Here is a 12,000-nt window from a genome sequence, read left to right on the forward strand (position 1 = left end):
CCTTTCTTTTGATGCCTGTCAGTGTCCAGCATCGTCTTGGTTTCAGCTTCTTCAGCGGTTCCTTTCGACATATTTTTTCTGTCATTTTCTCTGTTGTTCATTGTTTCACTTCATTATGGTGCTGGATGTTTATTTCATGTAGAGTAACATTGTTTGGTGACCGAAATAGAATCCCATTCTAGTGTCGCACTTTCAGGTTTTATCACTACTGCCATCCATTCATCGCTCTCTCTCTTGTTTCCTTTCTCCGCATCCATCCACTCTTCTTCTGTTTCCAACTTGCCTCACTGCTCTTCGCTTAGGCGTCTTCTCCAAGGAATTCTTTGCACTCCTCCATGATGTCTGTGCAGAACGGAGAATCCAGGTACTTTATACCTTTTACAAACGAGGAAGTGGAGACAGCAATACCCCACGGTATTTTGCTCTGGTTGTACTGCTCTGTGGAAGGAAGGATGCAAAGCGTTGCGAGCGTCATTTGTATTTATTTTTAATGCGGGGGACTCTAGAGAATCTGTATTAGATGGTGTTATTCTGTGCAGATATAATTCTTAAATCGACATCTATCTACTCAACAGAATTAGTCTCACCTCATCGATGTAACTCTGACCAAATGAATTTCAGGCTCATTTATATTTCATGAATTATCTCTGACCTTTTTGAATCTTCACTATTTGGTTCTTCAGTCTGTCATCATTTGGTTGTTCCACGTGTATCATCTGCCATCAGAATACTGTAGTTATTCATACTAGATATTTTGTATTCCGAAATTTTGCGTTTATTAAACATATCTCTGAATATCCTTTCCTCGGATTTTGTTTCTACACAGTCGATCAAACTCTGCCAAAACAATTCAGCACTTCTCTCTCTCTCTCTCTCTCTCTCTCTCTCTGCAAAACTTTCCTGTTCCTTGTTTTCGTTTCAACCAAAGGCCTCGTTATTCTCGTGCCCCAATCCACTGTGCGCTGTCCGAGGTTTCCATTTCAGAACCACTGAGAGTCCCATGATCTCTCGCCTTCTTTTTCTGTATGTTTTATCCCAACGTTTAATTTATTCGTTTTCTTTCTTTAAATGTGCGACTTTCATTTTCTTTACTTTTTTGTCAGGATTTTGCTTATCTTCTGACATATTCACAGGCATTTTCTTCGTCCTTTCTAAACTCACTTTCCAAGTGTCATTAATCACACTCAGTCTTGCCATCTCACTTTGGTGCTTAGTTCTGTACATTTGTGAATGGCCTTCTTTTGGATTCATTATTTTTCATGTGATAATGACAGGCCTTTTTATTGGAAATTTCTCGAATGCTCATTTGTCTCATTTTTTTTTTTTTTTTTTCACGCAGGGTTTTTGGTAAAAGTTGGTCATCTTTGACTTGCGTTTCGCATTACAATCTAGTCACTGTTCCTGCAATTTTGTTGGGGCAACTCCCCCTTATGCCTTTGTATTTTAGTGAAATGACACCTATTCACATAAGTATACGTTTTGCAAGACTTTTCTTATTGAAGAGATACAAAATGGCGTGGTTGCAAGCTTTGCAAAATAAGTAGCACTCTTCATCTGAGCACCGCATAGGCTACTTGTATTATGTGTCTGCATATGAGGAAAATGGAGAACTACCTGATGAGGAACACCTGTCTGGATGATCCGCGCACGAGCAAAACATTTGCCACCTTCCGCTTGAAAATGTTATGACAAACATCTTGAGCAGCTGTGGGTGACGTGAACCATGTGTTTTGTTTTTGATGAAAAGCAAGCATGTCTCGTCTTGGAAGCAAGTCAACCATGTTACGCCAAAATTCTGGTAAAGCGGTTGTATGTCCAGAGTCAGGTACTACCTGGGTCTTTCCCGTTTCTGAAGTCGAGGACTGGAATTAAGTAAGAGCTATGAGCTTGCCAGTTGCTGTCATGATGTTGAACATAGGACCCGATGTATATCGTCATTTGATATTAGCATGCCGCGTTATTGCTTGTTTTCGTTATGACCGTAATTCAAACTTCAATTGGTTTCATGAAGAGATAATCTTCCATGTTTATGGGAACTGTTAACGGCCATAGTTGAGTCCAGTTACCTCTACTGTCGATCCAGAAGGACTGTTATATGAGCTTGAACTCTAATATTGCCTATGCTTGTTTTATAACAAATAACTTATAAAAGAGCAAATTGGACTGTTATCAATGAGATTATTTTTCAAATAAAGATAAGAAATATATAACTTTCAGAGCAGGGAGGTCGGTTCTCTTGTCATTGCTGAATGCAATATACAGGAGTGAAAATACTCATTTGCCAGCAACATCATCTCTTTGTTGAGCCAAGAACTGAAGTCGTCGCCATCCCAATCAAGGGTACAGTCATAATAAACTCATTGTACTCGGTGAACCAAACAACGAAGCCTTCTTGTGGGCACTGGGCCGCAGACGTCGAGGATGGATGGTGGGAAACGTCTTTTTATTATCAAAATGTCGTTGATCATAGTCTTGTGTCAAGTGGAGAGTCAAGTTTTATTAGCGGTTGGAATCTCGCTTCCTTCATAATGGAGAAGGTGCACCAAAGGCCTCAGAGTAATCCGCATTATTATTATTATTTAATATTATTATTATTATTATTATTATTATTTATTATTATTATTAGTATTGTTGTTGTTGTTATTAATTAACAGAATAATGTTCATGCGAGGCAGTTTATTATACAACGTGACAAGCATTAAGCTACAAATGTCTTTTAATATCCAATTCGCTCTACCTCGGAATTAATATATTTTCATATATATTAACCGAAGGGGAATTTTTTAGTTTATAATAAGTTCGCCGTCCTATGGGCTTGAACCACGGAAGACAAGAACTCAGGACTGCAGTGACGCGCCTTAAACCAAACAGCCATCAAGGGAGGTGTCAGTTGAGACCAACTCCCATCTTCAAATCACTGTCGAACTCAGGTATTTGTAATTAGAATCGGTATCATCCCACCTCTGCCATGTTAACCGTGGAGTGCGGTTGCCGCACCTACTCGTATTATGAAATAAATTTCATCACCCCACTGTGACTCATGAAGATGCAGACACACTCTTTGTTAATACAGCCATTGAAGAATCCTCCAAGACTGACTCGGTAACAATAGTTGGAGATGTAAGCCTTCTGGTAGTCAGGACCGCTTTAGCAGGATCACAAAATAACATAAACTTCCTAAAGGCAAGGCAAAGGAACAACAGAGAACAAACTGTACACACAAGCCTCCATGAAGTGTGGCTCAGTCATTAAGACAATATTCTTTTCTTGCATGCATTTAGTGGGGCTGATACCACCTCTGCCTTTTTCAAACAAGGGAAACTAAAGTTTGTAAACCTCCTTGAAAAGCATGAAGACCTTCAGGAACCTGTAGCTGTGTTTAAGAAACCACAAGCAGATCCTGCAAAGATTGCCGAAGCAGGAAAGGCTTTCATCCTTCTGTTGTATGGGAGCAAAGAATGTGAATCCCTTGGCCACTTAAGATATCAATATTTTGCCAAATCACCGAGTTAAAGTACATTTAACTTGGCTTCCTTGCCTCCCACAGACGCCGCTGCTCGATTTCATTCTCTACTTACTTATCTCCAAGTTCAGAAATGGTTAGGAACTTGACTTGTCACCTACAGATTGGGGTTTGAAGATGACTGGAAATGGACCAGCCCCAATCACTACAGATAAAGACCCTGCTCCTCTAGATCTTTTGAACGTTATATCATGCAAATGTCTCAAAGGATGTATGGCAGCCACTTGCAGTTGTAGAAGGGCAGGATTAAAATGCTCTGTAATATGTGTCAAGTAAAGGGTTATTTTGTACCAACTCTGATGTAAACATAGATGTGGAGGAATGTGATGATCCCACGGATGAAATACTAGAAATCTTCTTGGTGCCAGAAGGCGTAACTCATGAAACAGTAGAGAAAATGCTCAGATACTTATCATAAACTATGTACTTTGGGTAGATGTTTGGGTGTAAGGGTGGTATTTCCGCCAATGAATATTCATTGTCTATCCTGACCGAATTAAAGGAAGGGACATCTTAGGAAGATGATTTTCCTAGGTACTTCAAGAAATGAGATCTCTGAAAAAAAAAAAGGAGTTGCAACCTTCTCGTGCGTGTAACATCAAAACCATGCAATATACATGGCTGTGTGATTTAAGGCGCGTCGCTGCAGTCCTGATTTCTTGTTCTGTGGTTCGAGACCATGGAACGGCAAACTTATTAACAACTAAAAATTTCCCCCTCGGTTAACATATATGAAAATTATCAATTCCAAGGTAGAACGAATTGGATATCAAAGGACATCGTAGCTTAATGATTGTATATGAATCACGGTGATGTGATAAAATTATTTAAATACACACACACACATATATATATATATTATATATATATATATATATATATATATATATATATATATATATAATATATATATATATATATATATATATATATATATATATCTATATATATATATATATATATATATTATAGGTGTGGGTGTTTGTTTGTATTTTTAATAATATTCTGGCAAAATTTGAGTTTTGTGCAAAATTTTCTTATTTATTATTAAATTTTGAGGTTGTTGAGTGTGTGTATATAGTATATGACTGTTCCTACATTTTCGTGTGCAGTTTGAGTACGAGTGCCTCCGGTTTTGTTTTCTTGTTTTCACTGAAAATGGCAAAAGATTCCTGGTTTCCAGTTAAAATTTGTCACTTTGACCGGCTCCTGCGGAGAGGGGATTTGCCATCTGGTATAAGCTATGGACCATTCTTTCGTGAACTCGTTCTGTCGAGTTTTGAAGTTTGAAGCGATATTGTAACACTGGATATGACATTTTTGAAGGAAAGATGTACTAAATAATGAAACCTGAAGGCCTTTTGTCCTGGTTATTTATTGGTTACTTTAGTTGTTCATCTTCGTGTGAATACATTCACTCTTTGTAGAACAGCCGTAGAAGCCGACCGCTTCACTGACAGTCTGCCAAAAACGAAGCGTCCATTAATACGGAAAATAACGGCCCAAGTGTAATGAAGATCAAGTGAATAGTTATTTATAACTCGCTTCGAGTACAAGTACAAGTGAGAGCTTGGTTCTGCAACCCTTACCGCTGGAGGGAAAGGCTTCTCTAATTCGTGTTATATGATACGCTATCTTATATAAATTCCTCTCGTGAAACAACTTGACTTGCGCTCTCGTTAGCTGCCTGCGACTTGGTTTCTTCTTTTCATAGAATGTCTGTGAACTGCAGCGGTTTACCCTGCCCGCCCTGGGCGGACATCATTATTAATAAAAGCTCTTCATTGTCCATCTATCTATTTAGATATATAAGTTACACTCACATACATACACTTTTTCACATGCGAGAGTTACTAAAGTGGGACCAACTTCCGAACGTGAAAAGGAGAGAGGTTTTCTCGTGTACTGGGGAGGGTAAAGGTGTGTGCTCGCAGCTCAGAAGGCACAGGTCTTATTCCTGTTTCAGAGCTGAAGTTCAGTGACGTCATTGCCATACCCCCTGACATTTTTGGGTTTTACAAGTATTACGCCGCAAATTTCATTTGAAATCCAATCAACTATACCTCTGAGACAACTTACACCAAACGGGAATTATAATAATAAGTGGTTTGTCACAGGTGAAATTCGAACCGCCTCTTGGTTAAAAAAAAAATAACACACACACAGTGACTTTCACCATTGTCATCAAGAAGGCCTGGCTTAATGTTTATACATACATACATATTAATATATATATATATATATATATAAATATATATATATATCACACACAAATATATGTATATATAAGATATTATATAAGATATATATATATATATATATGTGTGTGTGTGTGTGTGTGTGTGCGTGTTTGTGTGTGCGTGTACATTAGCTACAAATTCCTTTAGTATCAAATTCGCTCTACCTCGGAAAAACTCATATATGGCTACGTGCGACAAAAGCACTACAAAGTGATCAATCAAGGACGAGGTGGGTGGATGCCGACTCTAAAACAAGGAATACCTGACCGCGACAGGGATATGTAGGTGAGAGGCGGCATTAACTTATCCTCACTTGATAGCCTTGTGGGTAAAGTGCTTCACTCTACGCCCTGAATTCTTGGTTCCTTGGTTCGCGCCCATGAGCCGATACATTTCTTATCAATTAAAAAATTCCCCTTCAGTTAACATATATGAATATATGTTAATTCCGAGTTAGAGAGAATTAGATATTAAATGACCTTTTTAGATTAATGCGTATATATGAATCACAGTGATGGGATAAAACTTATATATGTGTGTGTGTAGAATATACTGAATTCAAGAAGTTAAGAGGGTGTTGTGGCTAGTATAATTACACACACACACACACACACACACACACACACACATATATATATATATATATATATATATATATATATATATATATATATGTGTGTGTGTGTGTGTGTGTGTGTGTGTGTGTGTGTGTGTGTGTATAATATGAAGTGGGAGGGGAACTGCCGGCTGGTTGGGAAATAACAAATATATTGACTACAATCATAAAGTTATTAAGGGGGAGAGCGCAATATATTGTGTGTGTGTGTGTGCACGCGTGCGTGCGTGTGTGATACAGGCATTGATTACATATATTTGCACGACCCAAAGTGATATAATGACATTAAAGGCTTTTGTGATTGTTTCCCGCAGTCACGCAGTGGAAGCAAACATGCAGAGTTCAGATCCTTGTGCATACCAGGCTGAAGTATGAATACGTAAGTGTGTTGGAGGCGAGGTGCCACCCTCGCCCTGTGAATTGGAGCGACAAACGGTCCACCGTTCATTTATCCCTCCGTCTGTTGTGGCTTGTCTGACTTTTTCAAGCACTTCATGGCTTCAGTCACATCAAGGTATTTGCATCAGCATAGTATTGCCATAACTCGGTTAGGTGGCCTCGCGTATTAAAGATGGTTGATCTCTCAAATGTGAGCGTCAGCGTCTTTGTAGATTTCCTTACTAGTTGGGTTTGGTACTGTGTAAAACGTCAACTGGGGCTGAGGGATTATCGAGCAGTTTCAGGCACAGAATTGCTGTTGTCGTGTTCACACACCTCCATTCCAATGAGTACCTCTGATTCTTTGTATTGATTGAACGACTTTCGTTTCCCTACTTCAGCACATTCCTTTTAGTCTCTCTCTCTCTCTCTCTCTCTCTCTCTCTCTCTCTCTCTCTCTCTCTCTCTCTCTTATATATATATAATATATGTGTATGCATGTATGTATGTATGTATGATGCCTTTCTTTAGTTAATATGTGGAAGCTCTTCCCCATGGATGCTGTTATTCTCTTTTTCGAACACCTCGCAGCTGTGAGAATTAGAAGCAAACCTTAATTCCTTTTGATGGACGCTTAAGGTTCGACGTCCATCCCCCCACCCCCCCTCTTCACGCACAAATGAGGGCCATCCGCTTGAAACTTATTTTCGTAGAAGTGGCACATCTTATGAATTGCAGACAAAAGCTGATCAGGCAGTGGAGTATACTGTTGCACGTGGATAGTGTGAACGTTGTCACATATAAATAGCTTATGAGGTTGAGCCCACTAGATGTCATCGTTATGACTTGAAAAACGTCGTTCCGTATGCAATTTGTCCTTTTTGTGTCGTTGTTGAAGGTAATATGGAATGGAGAGTAGAAGCTGTCTTGATTGTACGTAGTGCATAGAAAAACTGCGTGTTTTATTGTGGTCTTTTCTTTTTGTGTGTTAAAAGCTTACCATGGTCCTCTTAGCGGGTGCTATTCCTTCACAATATGTACTACATGCATGGTTTTTATAAAGAAAATTCTTACCTTGTACCTTAGATTGCGTTTAAGGTCCCATGTACATTCTTTGGGAAGCTTCCCATTGCCTGTGTTGTCTTTAGCGCCCCCACCCCCAACCCCCGTCTTCCCCATCAAATTTATAAGAAGAAAACTTCCGATGATATTTGAATCAGTCTTCATTTATCCCTTGTTGCCTTCCTCCTCCTCCATCTCATCATCATCATCATCACATTATTATTATTATTATTTTCCTTTTTTTTGCAGGACCTTGAATTCCATGGGGTGATGCGCTTTTATTTTCAAGACTCCGGCCAGAAGGTAGCCACGAAGTGCATTCGCGTCATGAGCAGCGCCAACTCGAGAGCTGTTATAGAGACCCTCGTCGAGAAGTTCCGTCCGGATATGCGGATGCTGAGCATTCCCGAATACGCCTTATACGAAATACACGAAAATGGAGGTAGGCTTTCCTGCACCGCACCTTGACTCACCGGGGGATGAAGGGCACTTTCAGTTTGTATGTTCTCTCTCTCTCTCTCTCTCTCTCTCTCTCTCTCTCTCTCTCTCTCTCTCTCTCACACACACACACACACACACACACACACAAGAGAAAAATTGGAGGAGTCACTGTCCAGTTTAGGTTCAAGACGAGTGCGACTGTAAGCAGTATTGTATAGAATTACGACGTATATTATTATGAGAGTATATTAAAGTGGAAATACTTAGTTAGCCCTCGCATTGGTCTGGAAAAATAGCCAGTTAACACAGGTCCTTCTTCCTTTCTGACAAAACATGACAGAAGATAATTGGAGGCAAGCGTAGCGTAGGTACCTTCAGCGTAAGACCAGGAAAAATAAAAACAACACTACCTGACCGAAACGGTTCATGAAACACCAATAATGGACAAATAATAAAACCAGACAAGTGTCACTCTTATAGAAAAATTTCCTCCGTAAGGTTCTTTGCAGCGTGCCTTCGGCCCCTGGCTGCAACCACTTTCGTTCCTTTTACTGCACCTCCTTTCATATTCTCCTTCTTCATCTTACTTTCCACCCTCTCCTAACACTTGATTCATAGTGCAACTGCTTTGAGGTTTTCCTCCTGTTACACCTTTCAAACCCTTTTACTGTCAATTTCCATTGCAGCGCTGAATGGCCTCATAGGTGCCAGTGCTTGGCCTTTGGCCTAAATTCTATATTCAACTCAACTATATAGAGAAATTTTGCAAAACCCATTGACAGGCGAGCCACAGGTAGTCATTTGGAATAGTGCAACTTAATTAAAAATGCAGATTCAGAATAAAATAGACTGTCGTAACTGAAAGTTTTCTGTTACGAATGAAATGTTGGGGTGGGGTGACTGTGGGTGACGCATTGTGAAGTCTAATTAGATGCTGATGTAACTAACAACTTTGGTACTGATGAAACAACAACCAGGATGAAATGACTCGACGTGGATTAGATAACTTGGAGACACCATTGAAAATGCAGATGGCAGGAAGAGGGCCTTTAAGATGGTCTGAATTAGGAGCTCATAGGGTACCATACATGAAAAATGAGACCATGGACAAATGGTGATAAGTGCGACAGATCAGAGTGCAGAACCTTGGAGAAATGCACGGCACATCTAAGATGCACGTTTGAAAGAACTAGGAGTCATCATTTTTTTTTTCCCCAACCTCCGGTAGTATAAGCTGTGACAATCCTTGCCAGACATTTGTCACCATTTCAGTTTTTATGAAGTAAGTCAGTCGTGTACAAAAATGAACCGTTCTTTGTAAAGGTATGACAAGAGTTAACGTGACAAGCAACGCTCATTATATTATTTAAGAAGACAAGTCTTCAAACTGATAAGTATAAACATTGACATTTGAAAATGGGTAATCAAGTATCACATGGTAGAGGATCGGGGATGGATCAGAAAGACTGTCAGGTGCCTTACAGAAAGACGTGTTAAAAGGATGTGTTTGTGAAAGGACGAAGTGAGCGAGAGCAATCACCGTTAATGATCAAATGATACTGTAGTCCTAACTACGAGAAGGGAAAGTTTGTTTTATGTGCTGGATCGAATAGAAGCGGAGGACGACACATTGGCATTTCGGATATCAGAATGGAGAGTGGCGGTAGAGTGAAATTGTATCGACGTGTATTGAAGAATAATTAACTCTTAAACTAACTTGCAGATAGGTCATACGAAGTATCTACGATCAACAGAGCTTATAGGATGTAACGTTTGTAAACAAGCAGAACCATTATATGGCTTCATGAACCAACCCTCTTTGGGTGAGGTCAACCCTCAACGTTCGTATTGTGTTTACACATCTTCGCATCTATTTATGATTTTCTTGGTTGAAATGACAAATCTTTACCTCGAGAAAAAGTAGTCTTCATGAAAGCACGCGAAGAGACTTTCCCTGTCAGGGTATTTCTTGTGTTACTTTTTCTTTGGGTTTCACCATTTCTGTAGCCGTAACGTCAAGTCATTTTGTATTTTCAGTACAGTTGTTTGATAGCAAATAGTTTGCCATAATATGTTGAAAGTTGGTAGACATTGCATTTTGTTTTTTGTTTATTACTTACGATAGTTTGTGTGTATTATTCTCATTCCTCGATATGCGTAAAATTCATGTTTTATTATTATTCTTTCTGTAGGTTGTAACTGTTATTGACACATTATATCTGGGCATATGCATGTGAGTGTGCTGTATTGCAGTCAAATATGCTTGTCCAGGAAGAACTATATTATGAAGGTTTTTTTTTAATGCTTTTAACGTCTTCCCAGTCCTGTTCATGAGAGAGAGAGAGAGAGAGAGAGAGAGAGAGAGAGAGAGAGAGAGAGAGAGAGAGAGAGAGAGAGAGCGAGCGGGTGTAGAGGGGAGGATGTTTCAGTAATATACTGTGAGTTCAACAGAAGCTCAAATGAAAAGTTCGAGGGAAGTCTGCGATGATTATCATACTCGACACAAGAAGCTCATCTTTTCCGAAGAGCACAAGGGAGTAAGTCTCTGTTGACTTAAATTGGGATAAAGTTGTGTTTCATCATAAAAGATAATAGGGCTGGTGGTTGACGCCAGAAAATTCCTTTGGATGGAGGGGACAGGGTGCACCAGATGCTTTTCTTTTATGAGTTTTCTGTTTGTGTTGTGTCAAGGGCGTGTTTTTCTGTTCGGCGAGGAATAGTACCTCCTAAACAGGTAGCTGCTGACTAGTAATGATGATCACGGCGGCAGCAACTGCACTAGCGCTTCATAACAATATTTCGTCTTTCATGACAACATAGACGCCAGATAGGGTATTATCATAACTGTTTCTTTTTTAAAGATAATCTAAATGGAACAGGTGTAAAAACACACATGGTATGATGCATTAGAGCTTAGATAAAATAAGGACCTACTTAGAGAGAGAGAGAGAGAGAGAGAGAGAGAGAGAGAGAGAGAGAGAGAGAGAGAGAGGCTTCTATTTGGAGGCGAGGGCGCTGGTTCTTAAGGACTCGAAGTAATTGAGTAGCAGGAAGAGGATGATACGTAGGGATTAAATGTTTGAGTGTGGGAGGATGTTAAAAGGCAGAGGAGATGAGACTGGCTCATGTTGTCGGAGAAGTACTTGAAAATTAAAGTGTTTTGACGTAAGGATCACCATGGCTTCAAATTGAGGACATTAGCATCTACTTTTGTGTAAAGTCTCTCTCTTACAGAAAAGACCTTTGTATTTGCCTTCACGTGAAGGCCGATGAAACTGGCATCCTAATGTATATTAGTATTTATTTAGCCCAAGGCGCAGGTTGTGGGTGCATCGTGGGGAATACTGAAAACTGGGCAAAACCTTGGTGAAAGCTTGACGTGCGTTGTTTTGTTATTAGTGGAATGGTTCCTAGGAAAAACATTATGTCGAGAGATTTTGTTGTTAGTGCTTAGAATGTTGCCGTTTTTATGAACCTTTTAGTGTTTCAGTGTATTCATGAGGCAGGATTATCTTTGTTGTGTCACTGATGTTGGTTGGTTGTCTCCCTCCTGACCGAGGATGATGCTTATATTCGCTCTTGATAACCAAGTCTGTTACGGGCCTCCGTTGTCCAGTCTAAAGAGCCTCTCGATTGACTTCTCTGTCAGTTCGCCTGCAGCTTTCGCTTAACAAATAATGCGCCCTTCATGTCGCAGCAGCATTGTATCAGGTTGTTTATTCTTCTGTCATTATTTTTCT

General features: G+C 39.7%; 1 protein-coding gene across 11 annotated transcripts in view; it reads left to right on the plus strand.

Moving 5' to 3' along the window:
• LOC135224522 (afadin-like) overlaps positions 1–12,000 on the plus strand; it is a 573,724-nt gene that overhangs the window by 122,670 nt on the left and 439,054 nt on the right. For 10 of the 11 annotated variants that reach the window (XM_064263577.1, XM_064263587.1, XM_064263579.1 and 7 more), the window contains one exon: positions 8,069–8,261. The exons of the other annotated variant lie outside the window; for it this stretch is intronic. In XM_064263577.1, the coding sequence (XP_064119647.1) occupies positions 8,069–8,261 (193 nt within the window). The remainder of the gene's footprint in view (positions 1–8,068; positions 8,262–12,000) is intronic. 11 annotated transcript variants of the gene reach the window in all.

The sequence above is a fragment of the Macrobrachium nipponense genome, chromosome 12, assembly GCF_015104395.2.
Source record: "Macrobrachium nipponense isolate FS-2020 chromosome 12, ASM1510439v2, whole genome shotgun sequence".
NCBI classification, from domain to species: Eukaryota; Metazoa; Arthropoda; class Malacostraca; order Decapoda; family Palaemonidae; genus Macrobrachium; species Macrobrachium nipponense.